The sequence below is a fragment of the Nanorana parkeri genome, unplaced genomic scaffold, assembly GCF_000935625.1.
Source record: "Nanorana parkeri isolate BGI_ZX_2015 unplaced genomic scaffold, ASM93562v1 scaffold310, whole genome shotgun sequence".
Lineage (NCBI taxonomy): Eukaryota > Metazoa > Chordata > Amphibia > Anura > Dicroglossidae > Nanorana > Nanorana parkeri.
The window spans coordinates 747,594-768,322 of NW_017306578.1; the positions used below are offsets into that span (position 1 = coordinate 747,594).

A 20,729-nucleotide genomic window follows, 5' to 3' on the forward strand; every position below is an offset into this window, starting at 1 on the left:
TTTGTATAAAAAAATATGGCCTGGAGGGGGCGGGGGGGGGGGGGGGGGGGGGTGGTTATCGGCACAATCTTTACTATATTACAATATTCTATTCTACATGAAAATAGTCTTAGATAATATTTTTTCTGACATATATTTATCATTGCTTTGCTTATTTTTTTATGTTATAACACACTGGTTTATTTTGACAAGATACTGTAATCTAAAGGTTGATATCAAAGAGAGAAAGCATTGTAATCTTTCTATTTGCGTACAACAGACATTTAACAGTAGGATGCTTGTCATACTTCAGATAAATATAATGGAATTGTGAAGTGTAATTATAATTGTAATTGGTTATATAACCCTGTGATGCCATGTTGCATTTAAATGGTTCCATAAACACAACCATTGGAGGGAGAATTAGGGACAATACTTGTTCATGGCCAACTGGGTTAATTTGCAATTATGATGCACATAGACAGAAGCAAATACTAACAGTGCCAATCTGGCTGCATCAAACCAGAAGCTCACAGCACCTTGGAACTCAATGCCAAGTATATGCAAGGTCAGAGAGATGGCAAAAATAGCATCTCCATACCACAGCAACAAAGAGGCACCCAACAAACATAACTATGGGCACCCGAACAGGATACATAAAATTCTTATGGGAATGTAGTGACCAGGAAAATGCACAGACCTGAAAACTCATAAAACATGAGGCAGTGTAGCCAAGAGAGATGAGAAAGGTTTTACAGACTAAACGTTCTCCTTCATCAAAACGTCACCCCATAAATTGGAAAATATATGCAAAAAATTGTTAGATATTATAGAGGGTTTTTTTTTTGTGTGAGTAGATCTGAATCAGGAGCCTGCCAGATACAAATAGACTTTGGCATCTAAAGCTACAGCACTCTGCTAGGATTTTACAATTTGGTTCGCAGTAGACCTTCAATGATGAGCCCAGAGGTCCATATGTAAAATGAAGGGGGAAACATCAGAAACATTGTGAATCCAGAATAAATCCAGGAGCTAACAGAGGCTGCTAAAGGCCACCAGTACATCATGCTGGTAAACAGCAGGATACAAGTCACTGTAGGGCCCGTGTTACCAGGCTGTGGGCTTGTATAATAGCATTAATTGGATATCAATTTAGGATAATTAAAAATTTACTAACAGGTGCATTTCATCTGCAGTTGAACTCTTTCCAAGGACCTGCTTCATGTGGGTTTTGCATTCCCATAGACTTGTATTGATAGACTAGACTTGTGTTGATGCAACATTTGAAGCAACTATTTGAAGGGGACCAAAGCCTGTCAACACTTGTCTTTAGGGACCTCGCCTTCACAACTATCCAGGAATGACAATTAGCCTAGCAACCTGAGTAGGGGCATAAATGGGCATGAGTCATCACACACAGCTTTAGGAACATTTAAATTATACAAATTTGTTTTACTGTAGTTTGTAATCAGTTTAACAGTAAAATATGCAAATTGAATGGAATATATATAGTATGTTACTGTACAATACCTACTCAACTTAAACAAATAAGCAAGCTGTAGGGATGAGTTACAGGTCTGCACCAAATGCCTGGGATTTGTAAAGCCTTTGGCCCTGGTCAGCTGAGTCACAACAGCCAATAATTTCTAGGGATGAGTAACTCAGCCGACCTTCTATAAAATGGTGAGCTCACAGCAGCCATATTGTCAGTGTTTGTTGGAGCTCCCCAGCCTCCAGAATGACAAATTACAAACTAATAATACAATATTTGTCATTGGTAAGATTGTAAAATCACATTGTAACATGTGTGGACAGCATTACTGTTTGGCCAACCTACACCCTGTATACACTAAGTTTAGATTATTTGTTGATTTTGTATTTTAAAAAAATAAAGCTGGCCATACATTATGCAAATTTAGTAAAATTCGCCGAGTGGGAGCCGCTGTCAGCACCCTTCCAGTGGGCATCCTTTACTCAGCAGATCGAAGTTGCTGGTTGGAAAATCTCCGAATAAGCTGCCAACTCTGCTTGGGGCTTCTGACAGCTACTGTCAGAATACAAAAGAAACAGCGGGCATTTCTCGATCAGCGTTCATAAGCGTTGATCGAGGAATCTGCTCTATTTTTTTTAAATTCAGCCTGCGGGCTGAAAGAAAAAATACAAAAAATAGAACAGTGTATGGCCAGCTTAAGGCTACCATTTGCAATGACCTACATATTTCTTGTGGAGCCACCACTAGTGCACATAGAAAACAATGATTTTCTATGTGTCCTATTCACACCACAATGCTGATGTGATGTGTGTTATGGAAAAATGCAGACATGATGTACTAAATGGCACCCCAGTGCAGCATACCGTGCTGCAGTGCAGAGACCCGAATGGAGTACATTCTCAATACAGTTAAAAAAGAAAATGGAAAAAGTAAACCATGTGATGAGCTGAAACACCGCATCACGGTTACACAACACCACAAAACCCTACACAATTTTGATTAATCTTCCATACATTAAGCTTGGTTATTAATGAAAATTATGGGGGAATTTACTAAAACTGTAGCAGACAAAATCTGAAGCAGTTGCCTAGAGTAACAAATCAGCTTCTATCTTCACTTTGTTCAGTTAAGCTTTGAAAATGAAAGAGAGAAGCTGATTGGTTGTGATGCAAATTTGCACCAGATTCTGTCTGCTCCAGTTTTAGTAAGGTCCCCTTTCTTTTGCAGTGATGTCACCAAAGTGTTACCCTTTATGGTTTAGTTATGCTTATTATTTTTGACAAGAGGTGCACCAGGTGCACCTATCACATTTAATCCTTAATACAATGATGGCTACCAAGAGAATCTGCTGTGACCACTATTTAGCTTCTTAAATAAACTCTACAATAACCAATAGTTGCATGGTGGTGAGGATCTGATTCACAGTAACCAATTATTAGGGACATTCTCTGTTTTTCTCTGATAATGTGCATGAGTTTCAGTACTGTTTGTCTGGGTGCTTTGGCGCAGAATACAGATGTCACCTGTTTAGAATTGCAGTTGTGGGATGGGTTATGGCTTGTTATGTCTGGGGAGATCTGGAAGGTTTTGAGTGTAAGTCCTGGATGGTATCTGTGGGAGATACATGCAGTTCATTGTTGTCATTTGTCCAAGGGGAAGCAGTTGCAGGTTGCAAGTGCTGTTGTCCACCCCACGACAAGGCCAACCCCCCCCGAACTTGGTATTTTTGCAAATAAATCTTAATTTTTCTGGTACAGGGATCCCACATATGACCGTTTTTGCATTATTGTAGCCTGTATTCACCAACTATAGACACTTTTGTCCACTAAACATAGAAAAAAACTAGACAAATTCCCCCCATAGGCCAGTTTTCACTCTATAAAGTTTGTTATTGCCATATTTCTAGGCTGGCCATCCTCCTTTTGTTAAAGATTAGAAAAGGGAGATTGGCTGTACTCTATCGGAGGACGGTGTTTCCAAATCATTCTCCTTGTCACATATTTTGTCCATAGCTAGTAGAGCTCAGAAGAGGAATTATAAAAATCTTTCACGATGATATTACTGTCCTACTAGACTTCATTCTATTTACCCTTCTGTTTCTGATGTCTGCTGGCGCTGCTTGGCCCAGTCAGGCACAATGTTACACATATGGTGGTCATGCCCTCTCCTCGCTCGTTTTTGGAATGGTGTTTTTGACACCTTCGATCAGTTGTTGGCAACGTCTGTTGAAAGATTCCCTCAATTGGCTCTCTTGTCTTATCTCTTCAACAAAAAAGAGCATATTACGATTCTTCTTAATTGCTGCTAGGGCAGTCATACCAAGGCACTGGAAGTCAAGTACTCCCACCTCCCTTAGGGAATAAGTGACTGAATTACAATCTATTTATCGGAAAGAACTCACCACTGAATTGAGCCAGCTGAATCCACAATTATACGCTGTCTGGAGCCTCTGGTTGCATTTCTGTACTACCGATCACTTCTGTTCTTTATTGATTACCTGAACTCTATGCCTATGTATGTGGAACTTCCCCTTCTGGGCCCTTAGGCTGGCGACTGACATCCTTCTTTTCTCTCCTTTGTCTCTTTTGTTTTTCTTGTTTGCTTCACTCTTTTCTTTGATTGTGGGCTATACTCCTACTCTGATATTCACGATGTAGACTGCACAAGTACAGTGTACCCTCTATTGAGCATCTTGGAGGGGCTCGTTCATGTTATGCACTTAAAGCCTTACCTTTTGACATCACTGCCTTGCCAAATTGTACCTAGTCGTGTTTAAATGACAATGGTCTCCAGAACCAATAGTAAGGGTAAATCTCCCCAGCAGTAACACAGACAGCACATAAAACCAAACAGGGGCTCTAACTATTCCCCTCTCAATTAAAAAAATGGTTTTACATACCCTTATACAGCTTACCATTGGATGAAAATATTTCACTGTGCAAAAAAAAAGCTACATATTCGCTGTGCATTTTTATTACATGTTACACCTAATCCATATAACTGTCTTCTAACTGCATTTCTCTGTTTGTGTTTCAGTGCAGATGAAAGATTTGATGCAACTTTTCATACTAATGTTTTGGTCAACTCTTCTGGTGCCTGTCAATATATCCCACCAGGTTAGTGTCAATTTTTGATCATTTACTTTAGTTTCGGTGCCAGCAAATTTGATGTAATTTACAAATCTCGTTGGAAAATTAACAGTCACTTTTTTTTTAAAAGGCCCTGAAGTTTTGGCTGTGTGAAATTAGCCTGTATAATGTTTAGCAAGGGGCACATTTAAGTTAATCTGTCACTGGAGAAACATGATGGCTACCATTCCTGACCTCTCCTTCTGAAAATGTGTGTGGCTGCAGTGCCAGGAAAAGGTCCCTCAGCAATCAAAGTGAAGATGCCAGTTTTCACTCCCTCCTCCCACCATTTATACAGACTATTTGTCAAGTCCAAATACTTTCAGGTGCTCAGAGTGTATATGCTGCCTCCTGCCTTCCACACAATTAGTGCTCAATGTCTGAGAGGCAAGTCATCAAGCCCCAGTCATGTGGAGACATGACTAACCCAATGGAAATACTTCCTTTCAAAAAGTTAGTATTTGCACAGGAATTGGGGAAGGGGCACTGCTGTCATATAGGAAAGGTAATGGAATGCTGTAAAGGTACAAGCATACACACTCTAGAGCAATGGTTCTCAACCTGTGTAACCTCAGGACCCACATTTGTCCTTGGTCATTAAGTCGCGACCCAAGTCGAACCACACTGGAACGCATGGCATTGTGGTACCTTGTGTTCCAGTGCAGGCGATCAAACTGTGGGTGGGAGGTGTGTTTGGGGTGCCATTCAAATGAAAGGCAACGCAACTCACCTCCCGCAGCAGAATGCATGTTAGGTGCAATTCCGTGGTACACAGACACAATCTCACACACAGACATTCCCACACACACATACACACTCCCAAAAATGATTTTAAGATCCACCCAGTCTCCCTACCTTACAATAACTGGATTGAATCCTCATCCTGGAGTCTAGTGTGAGCTGCTGTGCTTTGATGGTGCTCCATCCATAAGTGCATTGCTTGTAAAGCTCACATGCACGCCCTCTGGAGGTGTTTCTTTTCTCCTTTTATAATGTTTCTTTCTTTTCTTTTTTTTTTTGCATGAAAGAGCTTGTTTAAAGCACACCTTTACCCATGTCTTTAAAATAACAACAAACACTCCTTTAGACATGTTTAGTAATGACAACCTACAAACACATACTTCCAGATAATTGCAGGCTTTATATTCTTTAAATACCTTATTTATATTTTCTTCCCCAGTCTTCTGACAGTGGCAGGATACTAGCTCTCCATTTTTCTTCCTGAAAATCTGGCGCATGTGACTAGACATGCGACTAGGACGGGTGACCATGCACATCATCTCAGGGAAGGAAAATGCCTTTCCCTGAGATGAGATTTCTCAGCAATGCTCTGCTGATGTAACCTTCCCAGGATGCAATGTTCGGGCAAACTGAAGTCATTTTGCCCTTTTAGAGCAGGAAGTAAATGCTCTGCAAGTGTAAGTATTTCAAAATCGCAGCATTTTACACCTGACATGTCTATGTTATTATTAATCATCGTACATAGAGGGATGCATTGGTAGAATTTGATTTTTGAGTGAAAAGGTCCGCTTTAACAACACATATGCTACAATGTTAGACAATGAGTCAGACACATGATTAATGAAGCTGTTAGCAAGCAGTGTTGGCCTGGCATACCTGTTTGTCATCTGAAAGGCCTCTCTAGTTCACTGTTGGACATGTGCACCAGCAAAAAAATTGTTTAGTTTAGTTTTGATTCGGATTTTGTATATTTTGTTTTTGGGTTTCGGGTCCGCAATTGAATTAATTGCGGGATTCGGATGAAATTCGTTTATTGGACGAAATTTCGTTAGCAGCAAAATAACATTAGAATTTTTTTTTTCAGTCTGCAGAAAAAAAAGTGTGAGGTTCCCCCCCAATTCATACCAGACCCTTTAGGTCTGGTAGGAATGTTAGGTGGGACCCTCCCCCTGGTTAAAACAAAAAAAAAGTGCGTGGGGTTCCCCCCAGTAATTTTAAGGGGGAACCTCAGCCCCAAAAAATGGGAGATAAAAAAGTGGGGTTCCCCCAACAGTCCTACCAGACCCTTGATCCGAGCACTGGCCCGGTAGGGAAGGAAAGGGGGGGCGATCAAGGGCCCCCCCTCCCTGCGCCTTACCAGGCCACGTGCCCTCGGCATTGGGAGGGTGTCCCCGTGTCGATGGGGACAAGGGCATCTTCCTCACAACCCTGACCCGGTGGTTGTGGGGGTCTGCGGGCAAGGGTGCTTATTTGCATCGGGGTACCCCTTTAAATAAGGGGGCACCCAGATGCCGCCCTCCCCCCTTGTGATGAGTAAGGGGTACTTGCACCCCTACCCATTCACTAAAGGGTTAAATCAATGCAAACGGATTTGTTTGCATTCGATTTAGGTGTAATTCGGAATTCAGATGTATCCGAATCTCCGTATTTCCGAAAATTCATCCGAATTTTGATTCGGAATGAAAAGAATCGCACATGTCTATTCACTGTCTTTATGAGATGAGTGTATGAGGCAATTTCAGCCACATACTGTAGGCCTAGCTCCTGGTTATCCACTCTGTCCATTACTGCACATTTACAACTCACCATACCCCCGGTAACACCAATATGTTCCTAGCTTCCTTGCATCCTCACATTGCAAGAAACCTGCGTTATTGAGTACCTCCTGGGTAACTTGCAAGCTTCAAAAGCTATCCACTTCCTCTTCAAGTATATATCCTGAATTATCAAATTATTGTACAGTGTTAGTTATGGATATTAATCACCAAGTAAACACATTTCTTTATAGAAATAGATTAGAATGATAATAACTAAATGCATTAACTTTTTTCAGGAATTTTAAAGAGCACATGCTATATTGATGTCCGGTGGTTTCCTTTTGATGTGCAAAGGTGCAAATTGAAATTTGGATCTTGGACTCATAATGGATGGCTACTTGACCTACAAATGTTAGAAGCAGATATTTCAAATTACATTTCTAATGGAGAATGGGATCTAGTAGGTAAGAAAGCTGAACTAAGCCTTTTTTCTATGGCTGCAGAAATTAATTATTAATTTTTCAATTAATCGTTAAACTTTTTGATCGATTAAAATTCTTTTGATCGCTAATGAAAACACTCACATGTGTCCTTGGCATTAAGTTGCACTGCACTGGAACACAGGTTATTGAACTGTGGGTGGCAAGTGCGTTTGGGGTGCCATTCAAATGATTGGCAAAGCAAACCACCTCCTGCACAAGAATGCGCAGCAGGTGTGATTGTGTGGTACATTGCATTAATTGCACGGTACTCAGTCTCACACACACTCACAGACATTCTCACACACACATACACACTCCAAAAACATGAAAAAAAACACGGTGGCACACGCGGTGTGTGGGCAAGGCCAAGGGGGTTGAGCCAAGCCAAGGGTGTGTGGTGTGTGCAGGAGGCACACGACTGAGACTGTCTGAAGGAACAGACAGTGGCCTGAGGGCTACGGCTGAAGCAGCGGTGCTGAAAAAGGCAGAGCTAGGAGCCTGGATATGCATGTGTTCCTGTGCATGAGATGCTAAAGAACCCCTACGAGGGTAATCACATTGTATAAATGACTTTCATGTCAATAAAAGTGGGCAAGCAAGCCCTTAAATAAACCTGTGCGAGTGCTCTGTGAGCTCCCCAACTTCATAGTACATTGCTTGAACAGCTCCCTTGCGTGCCCTGTAGAGGTGATGGGAGCCAGAATGTGATGTCACTCTGGTCCTGGAACCTTTACAGGGTATGCAAGGGAGCTGTAAGCAATGTGTGTATGGATGGAGCTCCCTCGCGGCCATACCTCCAGCCCATCCCACCTCAAGCTGATACTCGGCACCGGGCAGTATATTTTGAATGGCTGCTTGGTGTGAGAACTGACAGTGCTGCACTAAGGGGAGGCTGGTGAACCTCTCACCTGGCGCAGTGGAAGACACATGGTGACCCACTGAACACGGGTTTGTGACCCACTTTTGGGTCGTGACCCACCAGTAGAAAGCCACGGATCTAGATAATAGGTAATAGATGTTGTTTAGAAAGTTGATTTCTCCACTTCCTTGTCTCTCATTTAAAGTGACCCTAAACTCATTAGTTAAATCTTAAAAATGCATTCAAGTACCTTAACTATTAACGGAAATGCAGCTTATTTGTGTATCACTCAGCTGTAGATCCTAAAATTCATGCTGAGACTGTCCTTCCTTCAGGAGGGTGGCTACTTTTGTTCCCCATGGTCTCTGTGTGAGTAGCCACCGCTACAAGCTCACTCCCATGATGGACTACAAATTCCATACAAATTAGTAAACTAAACATGAGATTGTAGTCCATCACGGAAGTGAGTTTGGAGTCGTGGCTAATTTACAACACACACAGGGACCATGGGGAACAAAAGTAGCCACCCTCCAGAATGATGGTGATTTGAGGATCTACATCTGAGTGATACACAAATAAGATACATTTCTGTTAATAGTTACGTACTTGAATTCAATTTTAAGATTTGGCCCAGATCCAGCTGATTCAAGGCCTAAGGATGGTGTAGAATATCATCTCATCTGCTGGCTGTTTACTTTTTTTTAAAACATTGAAAAAATGGTCCACCACCAACCCATTTCCCTGTCTACCTAGTCCTGGTAATTAGAGTTTAGTATAAAAGAAAAACAAGTTTTAAAATACTTCTACTTATTTTTAAGCTGATACTGGTTCCTGCCCATGATCTCTCATGAGATCTGAGCCCATCTTGATTTTATTGTGACTTCCTATCACATCAATTTTATTAGATTTCTTCTTGTATTCATTTGTTTCCATAATTGGGCAGACAATGCTCTAGTAATTTTTTTTAACATTTGACACATATATTTTTATGTCAACACATATAAATCGTCAAACCCAGATTTCCTTAAATTCTTGTTTTATTTCCTACACACATCACAGCATTAATTTGGAAACATAACTGAAACCCTTTTAGTACCATCTGTCAGTTACAACCTAATTCCTCAAGAGAAGGAATGAGAGAATTTTCACAAAACCTATTTCAAGTTGTCTAGCACTGATTTGCATCAACATATTTTAAGTAAGAAACTCTGAATTCTATAGAAATATGTTCTATATGCTGTATACAGGATTTTAGGTATATTGCCTCCAGAATTATCTACAGTACACTAAAGAATTATGGTGTGTTGATGATGTATTAGAAAATGAATTTAAGAAACAATTTCACATTAAGGTTAGGCAACACTAAAAATACAGGTCTGGGAGAAGTCTAAAGTGTTGGTAAAGTAAAAAAAAAATAATAATTTAACAAAAACATAAAAAATGTACATTTCAGAGTTATACAAAAAGGCCTTTTCAGGGAAGAAGTAATGGGTTAACAACTCACAGTTGTTCTGCAGCAATGTAAGTAAATTAAGCCTTGAAAGTTTATGCTAACAATTCCTACAGCAGCCCCAGCTATTGTTGATAACCCACAAGTCCTCCGTCTGTATTAAAGCAGTGTTGGAACAGACTATGGTACTACACCCTCTTAAGCAATATTTGGACAGTATTGTACTGCAGGAAGTAGTATATTGCTCTCAAAATTTCAAGAAAAAGGCAATTAACAAAGGAAGCCAGATAGACCATTATAACCTTTAAAAGTGTAGGTATTTCCTTTAGAGAAATTGCAAAGAGAGCCAAGGTGTCAGTGATTACAGTTTTTTACACGATCAAAAGGCACTAGGAAACAGCTTAACATTAATCGAAGTAAGCAAGTCTCAGTTTCAACTGTTAAGATAAGACTTTGAGCTGCAGCTTTGACAGGTCAAGTAGCAGTAAGAAAGCCATTGCTAAGATGGAAAAATAAGAAAAAGAGGCTTGCCTGGGCCCTTAGGCACCACCAGTGGACTACTGAAGACTGAAAGGAGGTCTTATGGATAAATTAATCAAAATTTGAGATCTTCAGACAGAACTGCAACCTACAAGTGCTACACATTTGTGGGAACTTCTGCAACAGTGTTGAAATAACTTTTTGAACAATATTTGATTTCCATTGTAGAAAGAATGCCACAAGTGTGTTCGGTGGTTATATCTGCGAAAGGTGGCCTCTTTGATGAGTCAAAAAATTTGATTACATTTTGTTAAAGAAAATTATTCCATGATTTCTTTTGGATGTCCAATTGTTTATTTATTCTATGCTTTATTTTCAGAGCCCATTGAGACATTAAACTACATAAATTTCAACACAAACTGGGAAAATGGGGGTGTTCTATGGGTGCTCATCCACAAAAAAAGTCCATACAAACCCAAAGTAGGTATAGAGGCACTCATGGGTCTTACAAAGGAGATAAGTCAAAGCATCAGCATTTTAGTGTCAATGTTTCAATGGAAACATTGACAATTAACAATAAACACTTGCCAATAAAATGCTGATGTTTTGATTTATGTTTGCTGCAGTGAGTGCCTCTATACCTACTTTGGATTTATATACATATCAGGTCAGACAGGTTTTACATAGCAATTATCTACAAAGCTCAAATTAAGGCCAATGAGTGCTGTGGATGAGAATGTAACGTTACTTTGTTCAGTGACAGATTCAGCGGTTTTTATTCCAATGTACTTCTATAAAGCTGAACTCCTGAACTGAGAAGTTAAACACACAGCTGAAATACATACATCTGAGCTGTTTCATCTCACAAAGCATTTGCAATTCTCTGTAGCCCATTTTGTGATCACGGCACGGAACAGTACAGATATGTGACCTCCACTGTAGCACAGGTCAAGGCAACAATGCCAGTAGGAGCATACAGATAAAAACAAAAAGGACAGGAGCGCAACTACCAGAAGTGACGTAAATGGAATCGATTTGGCCTAGTTTGATTCCATTTACGTCACTTCTGGTAGTTGCGCTCCTGTCCTTTTTGTTTTTATCTGCTGTTGTTAATAAACAGGGTCCTCTCCCTGTAGTGAGGAGCTTTGCACACCTACAAACAACAGCCATCCAATTGAAGTTTGCCCACAGGAGTGCGCTTTATCTCTTTTTTTGTGTTTTCCAGTAGGAGCATACATATGAAGTCAGCCCTCTGCTCACTCTCCTCTCTCATCCAACATTGTCATCACATGTCTTTTTTAAGCCTTTCTTTCTTTTTTAAGCATACTTTTGTTGCATCTAAAGATACATTTAGAGGGTCATTCACAAAGGAGCCGAAGGATCCAGTCGCAGCTTCGTCTGATCCTTCGGCTCTCTTTGACTGCCTCTGCCATTTGGCTCAGTCGAACTTTAAGGCTACTGTACGGGCTATACACTGGCCCGTACAGCTCCCGAAGTCGGCCAAGCCAGCCGTGATTTCATGGCTCGCTCCGCCCAGTTGTAATGACAGATTAGCATCCTCAAATGACCTGGGGATGTTGGTCTGTCACTAAGCAACAATTGGGCGGAGCTGGCCGTGATGTCACGGCTGGCTTCGCCCAGTTGTTGTGCTGTAATGATAGATCAGCGTCTTCAAATGACCTGGGGACGCTGATCCGTCACTGAACAACAATTGGGCGGAGCCGGCCATGACATCATGACGTCAAGTGACACCCAGTTGCTGGAAGACTCTGACAGGTGCCAGCAAATGTAAACAGTTGGGCGGAGCTAACGGTGATGTCACCGCTAGCTCAATTTTGTCGAGTCATTGCCATCGTGGACAAAGCTGGACGATGTGATTGATGCTGGATTACCTCTGTGGATCCATTGTTTTTTTTTAATTAAAGGACTTTTTCAAAAGTCTGGCCTCTTTTTTAAAATTTTAATGTAACCAACCAGGTGCTTAGGATTTGTTAAACTAAAATGATTTTAACAGAGTAAATAAAGATAGCATTTCATATAAATCTAAGGGGAGGACACACAGGTGGCAATGTGCATTATACTATGAGAAAAGTGGTAGGTGTAGGCAACCTCAGCACTCCAAATCTCAGTAGGTTTTTGGCTATCCTCCAAGACAAGTGTAAGCAACCTCAGCACTCCAAATCTCCAGCTGTGGGGAAATTAAAAATTCCATGAGGCATTGCAAGACTCTGACAGACACAGGCATAACTCCCAGAGGCATGATGGGATTTGTAGTTTAACCACAACTGGAGTGCCAAGGTTGCCTACCCCAGCTCTATGCCAAAAAAAGCATACTAGCTATGGGTGGGATCGGTAGACCAGATTCCAATCAGGCATTTAGTAGAGGACTGCTTCCATGAAATGGAAATTCAGTTTTTTTCTTTAGATAGAAAACCTTCTAATGCTGTGCTACTGACAATAATTTGTTGTATTTACAATATCTTCTTTGTGTTGTAGATGTGCCAGGAAAAAGAAATGAACTATATTATGATTGCTGCAAGGAGCCATACCCTGACGTTACCTACACAGTGACCATGCGCAGACGCACTTTATACTATGGATTAAATTTACTGATACCATGTGTCCTTATATCTGGGTTGGCGTTGCTCGTGTTCCTTCTGCCTGCTGATTCGGGAGAAAAGATATCTCTAGGTTTGTAATAAATGATTTTCAAAGTAATAATGGAAAATACATAAAATATGTTCTCAGCGTTAGAATTATATCTTATGATATTGTCTGCTTATTTTTGCTATGCACATTATTATTAGTTTGACTAGTTTGCTAAATTTGCAAAACAATGCACAAAAACATCAATGTTTTTCATTATGTATCATAGGTAGGGAGATGGTAGTAGAGCAATTAAAATGTAATCAAAGTCAGCATGGAAAAATGTTATGTACAAAAATGATCAGCAATACATCAAAACATTTAAAGGTAATCTAGAATCAGTTTCTCAAAATACGTTAATGACTCATGAAGCATCACTGAGGACAGTTTTTGAGGCACGTTCTTCCTCTTCTAGTTCCAACCAGATATGTAGTAGAAGGAAAGCATACTCCCAAACTTAAAAAAATTAAATAAAAACTTAGGGCATATTTCTCTCCATCCAATCCCCCCACCTCCTCAAACACCTGTCTCAGTTTGACTATAGGTGGACATATCACAATTACAACAAACCCAGATCCTTGCAGGACCTGAAAATTGCGACCATCACACCAAAATTGGGACTATTAGATGGTATGAGTTTGATCTGAACAGTAAAACCACCTAAAATGTCTATGTATAATGTTTATATATAATTTATTAGCATGGACGTTATTATACATTTTAGATACCTAAAATATTCAGACGGATCTCTTATATACTATTTTTCAGATACTAGTGCCGATACTTGGCATTTTCACGAGAACTACCAGGGTTGCAGTGGTTGTAGCTGGGAAACTGTCACATGACAATAAACAAAAATGTATCAGTACTTGTACTTGTATGTACTTGGGCAAGTATCAGTACCTGTACTCGCAATAGCGGTATCTGTGCATCCCTTTATTTATATTTATAAAAACTAAATCATACATTAAATCAGAAATGTACAAATCCCAGGAGCTCCGTGTGCTCTTACAACTGACAGCTGCCTCCTATGTTTTGAGTTTTTCTCTAGTCTCTAGTCTGTACTTGTACCAAGTACGGTACTTGGTATCGGCGCATCCCTAGCTCCAAGTCTAATAGCACAAACTGAGGTTAACAACAATGTTTTATATTCTATATGGCATTGTACATGGAAATTAATATATGATGCACATTACATAAGTGTTCTTTATAATGTAACACATAACGCAGCTAAAGGATGACTACTGCAACTTTTAAAACTTCTTCAAACTGTGAGTGAATTTGCTTTGATAAATGTTCATTTTTCACTGCATTAAAAGCGGAAGTAAACTGCTATGCACAGGGTGGGGGTTTAAGTATGGCCTTCTCCAGCACTGTCGGATCCTCAGCCCTGTCCCCCGCGGCCTCCGCTGCTAGCAATTCTGGATTCTTGGAAGTCCTTTTCGTCCATTGGTTGGCCACTAATGATGTCACTCCTGTGCATGCGTACAGGAGTTACATCCTCCCCGACACCAGACTCATTCATGGCATCTTATGGGCTGAGTGAGAAAATACAAAATCACTAGGAGAAAGAGGGAGAATATTTTTGGGCTTTGCTTCTCTATCTCCTAGAAATTTGTTTTATGTTTTACCCTTTACAAATACACTACTATTTTAACAATCTTTTTCTACTTAAAATGAAGGAATTATTTAGGACAAAGTAGCATACAAAGCCATAACGGTGAAACATGTTAGAGTCTGAAGATAATGGGGAGGAATTCTAGGGGTGTGTTTTCCTGCTCCTATATAAAGATTTTCATTCCAGTGATTTTCTGTGGAGTGCTGCATTTTTCTGGACAGTTCTGCTATTGTCAAATGAAATGTCACTTTGTACATTTCAATAAAGTTCTAATAAACAAATAAAAAAAGAGTTTACTGTGCAATGCACCTTTTCGAGCACATCAGATAATCAGAATAATAAGTCACTAGCACTCCATAGGTTCTCCAAGCAAAGTTCTTTTTATTCCATATGTAAAGTTACATCACCAAGTGTAGCAACGTTTCGGAATGCATCACTGGATGCGTTCCGAAATGTTGCTACACTTGGTGATGTAACTGTACACATGGAAATAAAAACTTTTCTCTACAGAATCTTTGGAGTGCTGGTGACTTACTATTCTGTTTAACTGATCCAACGGGGCTATCCGCTGTCATTTCAGCACCACCCCATTGGAAGTTGGGGCGTTCTTGGTCAGGAGTGTGGTGGGATCCCCTATATGACTCTTCCAGCACATCAGGCACTGAAGCCTTCACATTGAACCAACAGCTGCATTATAAAGCAACTGTTGGTGTGAACGGGCCCTTAAACAACAGGCATTCAGCATCCTACAATATGTAGGGGGTGGGGAGCCACAGCGTGATGTGGGGAGACACAGATGCTGAAGATTCTAGTGATGGCTGTAGTTCTGCCAGAGAGCAGAGATAGGTGTCAAATGAGGCCAATAATGGTAAGTACTACACATATATTTCAAAATGTTTACATTTTTTCCAACAATATTGTATCCTTAACTGCAGTGAATTAACACAATTTAAATTAGGATTACGTTTTTTTCCCCTTTCATGCCCTAGGCATCACTGTTCTGTTGTCACTGACAGTCTTTATGCTGCTTGTAGCAGAAATTATGCCTGCAACATCCGATTCTGTACCACTAATCGGTAAGTCAGTTTTTTTTTTATTGTGTGTTTGGCTTGTACCATTTTACACCTAAGTAATAAATAATGCCATCATTGATAAAGTTTATGAGCAGATTTCCTTTAAAACCTAGACATTTCTGTATGCGGCACTCCTGTATCTATTGAAGATTGATGTGTAATCTTTAATTCGTCAATCTGCATACAGCATATGTCTCAGACAAAATACATTTATAGACATTTCTGTAATTGGCAAGAAGGGTATAGAATTTATTTGTTATTGGTATTTATATAGTGCCATTCACATCAGTCCCTGCCCCAGTTACTGTCTTTCATTGGTAGTTTATTTTCCTCTATCGGATTATATGATCAGCACACCAAATCCCTTTCCTCCAATTTATTAACAAGACTACAACAAGAGTTTACCATATTTCCTTTATGAACAGATTTATTATCCACCTCCTTCTCTTGATGCAAGGCCAGAGCACTGATGTTCTTTGAAATTTTATAAATTCAACATCGTAGACTGTAAACTGTATACATAATTTTTTCAGCTTTTTAATTGTAATTATTAGCGGGTATAAGCACAAGCAAATAAGCACAAGTAAAAAACCTAAGAACAAACATCTATAGTTGAAGTTGAACTGAAGAAGTGAGAAAATGACTTCTCTTTGATATAAATGTGAGATTTGTGTTATAACTCAAGAACATGACTGGAGCATAGTACTAAAATAATCAGCGTCGAAACATAAATACTTTTGTTTGTGACGATTGTTATCTTTGCTGCATCTCAGTAAGGGCTTGGTAACACCAAAATGTATGGATTAGTGTGCCTTGCATCACAGGTTGATATGGAAATCATGCTGACATGGAGATGGAGATGGTTGACATGAAGATGGTTGACCTTAAGATGAGACTGGTTTACAAAATAAAGTGTGAATATTCACTTTAATTATCCAGTCATGTAAAAAGCAAATTACTGTGCAAATGAAATAAGTACATTGGAATTTGCTTTTAACATGACTGGATAATTAAAGTATTCACACAATTTGTGTGAAAATTCTCAGCCCTCTTGTGTTTTTTAAGGACCCTGTATCCGTTCACTTGAATGGCAGTGTTCCAAAAATTCAACTAGAAGGCCTTTTTTCAATACACAGGGCTTTTAGTGGGGCATGGCTCTAGTGAAAGCAATGGCTTTTCTATTGCCTGTAGTAGAATGTGCAAAATATTTGCTATAAATGAACCATTATATTTAAAACATTGTTTTTCTTTACAAAATTTGTATGCACATGAATAATTTTGTTAGACAATTGGACAGTTGAAGTATAAACAGCAAATCATCCAAAAATAAAGTGAGTTGAATGAGACTGATTTCAGTTATGGTCAATAGCTGTAAATGCCTTGAGGAAGACATTCATGCAATTCCATGGCTGGATGAACTGAAATGTTTCTAATTTGCTTTGCATAATGTATTTGATCTGCATTTTAATAAGTAATGATCTAATTTAGGGTTGCACAGATACCAAGTACAGTACTCGGTACAAGTACGAGTACATGTACCGATACTTTTGAGCTCCAAGACTGCACTAGAGAAAAATTCAAAAATTAGGAGGCAGCTGTCATTTGTAAGGATTACACGGAGCTCCTGGGATTTGTACATCTCTGTTTTAATGTACGATTTTGTTTTTATAAATATAAATAAAGGGATGCACAGATACCAGTTTTGCGAGTACGAGTACTGGTACTTGCCGAGTACTTACAAGTACGAGTACTGATACATTTTTGTTTATTGTCATGTGACAGTTTTTCTAAAACAATACAGACTAATGATTTCAGGACAGTGGTGGAGTGCCAGAGCCAGGTCCCAGCTGCAACCACTGCAACCCTGGTAGTTCTCATGAAAATGCCAAGTATCTGCACTGGTACTCAAAAAGTATCTGTGCAGCCCTAATCTAATTGATAGGAGGACTAAAAGAATCAGATTTCTCTTGTTTGTTGTAGTTACAGCAAACATAATCTCAGGCATTTTATTAGAGTATTCTGTGATGCTGAACTCTTTGTGACAGTCAAATAACCAGATTTCTCTTGATTGCAGTAGTTACAGTGAAATGTAATCGCAATCACCTCATTAATGTCTCCTATGGTGTAGACATATTGATAACGTTGAATTAAACAGAATTCTCCTGTTTGTAGTAATTGAAATAAAATATAATTTCAATCAAAGTATTTGGTGGTGTACAACTCTTGGTGACACTGTGTATGGATTTGCTTCTTTTACATAATCATTGTTTATTGAAAGACAGAACAAAGTAGTGTTTTACAGTGTACAAATACTTCCAATCGCCATTCAAGCGTATCATAAGACATTGGTGGATGATTAACACAAGTTAACTGGAAACATAAACAGGCATTAAAGGTCCCAGAGGGACATCAAGGTATTGAGTTCCTTATAGCCTTTGTAGAATTGATCAATCTAAAGATTTATAGGTGCACTTAGGGTCTCTAACTCTGACTGTATAACACATTATTATTATTATACAGGATTTATATAGCGCCATCAGTTTGCGCAGCGCTTATATAGCGCCACATGTACTCGGGCCACAGAATCTACAATTTAGGATACTGATTTGTTTCATATGCTGTTGGCACAACACTGAAGCTACAACTGGGAGGCAGTTGAGTTTTAAGTGTTGTGCCTAGCTGTGGGGCTTAGGTTGGCTGTGTGGGTTAGTGAGTAAAAATCAACACAGATACTAAAATCTCATATAAACTTTAATATGTTAATAATTACAAAAGTAATTTTGAGTAGTATTTTTAAATCTTCAGCTTTCATTACCATTATACCTGGTAATCCTGCTATGAAGGGCCTGCCTTGCCCAGACCCTGGATATTCCTGTAATTTGGCATGGCACTGCTCTGTCCTTTTCTTCCAGTTGTGCTCCTTTGTTCCCAGCTGGTCACATACAGTGGGTTTCTTACGGAAACTGCAAGTGGTTGTTTCAAAACACATTACACAGGTATGGTCCATTGTTGTCACTGTGACAGTAATGAGGTCTGGGCACCTCAAAACTAATTAGGCAACACCATCGTCCCCTCAGTTTGTTGAAATTCACCACTAATAGACATGATCAAAATAGAATACCCGTTAAATATAACTACTTGTGTTAGAGGGTCTTCAAACATGATTAAATTCCACCAAATGACCAGAGCACCAAAGGATCTGATTTTCTATAATTTGTTATCTTATCAGTCCTGTATGATGGCCTCCACCTTTTAATGAGGGATTGTAAAGGAATGACAGCCAGAACACTTTACAGATACCAGTTGAATACACAAAAGATAACAAAACTAGTTTCCGAAATATACATATATACAAGTGAAACTCGAATAATTATAATATCATCCCTGCTGCTTGTGCACCTTTTTCTTCCACACTTTTCCCTTCCACATAACTTTCTATTAATGTGCTTTGATACAGCACTTTGGGAACATCCAACTTCTTTTGCAATTACCTTTTGAGGCTTTCTCTCCTTATGGAGGGTGTCAATCATGGTTTTCTGCACAACTGTCAGGTCAGCAGTCTTTCCCATGATTGTGATTCCTACTGAACCAGACTGACAGACCATTTAAAAGCTCAGGAACCCTTTGCAGGTGTTATGGCTTAATTAGCTGATTAGAGTGGGACACTTTGAGCCTAGAATATTGCACCTTTTCACAATATTCTAATTTTCTGAGATTGTGGATTTGGGGTTTTTATGAGCTGTAAGCCATAATCATCACAATTATGACAAATTACGGCTTGAACTATCTTGCTTTGCATGTAATGAGTCTATCTCACATATTAGTTTCACCTTTTAAGTTGCATTAGTGAAATAAATGAACTTTTGCAGGATATTCTAATTATATTCTTAAGTTTCACCTGTATATATATCTCATGAAACACTGGTCGCAGACATACCAAGCACCCACAATAATCTATGGTCTATGAGATGGTAACATGTAATCAATAAAAATATGCCTGCATTTAGGAAACTGACATTATGGGAGGTTCAGGTGGAAGAACAAAAAGCACTTCAGCCCTCCTGTCTCACACCCTTGGGCTTTTCTGATTGGGTGGGAGCTGGCTCGATGACCATCTCTAGAAAGCCAATAAAAAGCTGCATCTGGAGCTTTCCTTTACCATCAAGAAAGGAACATCTGCCAAGAGACTTGTTTCTAGAGAGCCAATATCAGATCAATTTTCTGCTTTATTGACTGGACTCTGCTGAAACCCAAAAAAAAAACAGTCTTATTCCCCTATTTGTTTTGCTGCTGCCATATTTGTCTCTTTTGAGTAACATCTTTTTTTTCTGTAAAAAAAAACAAAAAACGATCCTTTAAAATCGTTTAACTCTACGCTCTAAATCACTTAAGAATCCATATCTCTGTGAAAAGCACTACTATATTGTAAAACCTGTTATATATCCTGTCTGTGGCAGCATGGTGGGCTCTGACATGCACATGCATTTAGACATGACGTGGCTGGAGTAAAGGAAGTAGTCACAAAGAGGCAACAGGAGAATTTTTTAAAATAAAATTGAATTTTTTCATAATACACAGAGATTGATTCAGTTAGTGTGTACATCTAATTTCCAACTGTCTCTGATGTCTAGGCAAAGTGACGTTTTTGACAATTTGTCTCCAGGAGTTTTTAAGATAGCAAATTTGACAAGAGTAATTAAAATCTCTTTCTTTCTGCATGTTTTGTTTAATTCTTTTCAATTCTTCATCTTATGAATGTTTTTAATGTAAGTGCTTCCTAATGTTTAAAATTAATGGCTGCCTAGAAAGAGCAAGGTTTTATGGTAGCATACGCATTATCTCTCTAACCTACTGGAAAAGCTTTGGAAAGATTCAGTTGTATCTACAAGTTGTACCTTTCTGTTTCTATTTATTTCCATCACAACTGCCCTCTCTTTATTCGCTGGCCTGATAGGTTGATGTTGTGATTATTATTTAATGCACACAAATACAACCCTACTGAAGTCTATGGGGGGGGGGGGGGG

General features: G+C 39.3%; 1 protein-coding gene across 1 annotated transcript in view; it reads left to right on the forward strand.

Annotated features, from left to right (window-relative positions):
- The window catches only part of LOC108788185 (neuronal acetylcholine receptor subunit alpha-7-like), a 128,777-nt gene that overhangs the window by 74,925 nt on the left and 33,123 nt on the right, over window positions 1-20,729 (forward strand). Inside the window, exons 5-8 of the mRNA XM_018557918.1 lie at window positions 4,508-4,587; window positions 7,394-7,561; window positions 12,865-13,059; window positions 15,622-15,708. Of these exons, the coding sequence (XP_018413420.1) occupies window positions 4,508-4,587; window positions 7,394-7,561; window positions 12,865-13,059; window positions 15,622-15,708 (530 nt within the window). The remainder of the gene's footprint in view (window positions 1-4,507; window positions 4,588-7,393; window positions 7,562-12,864; window positions 13,060-15,621; window positions 15,709-20,729) is intronic.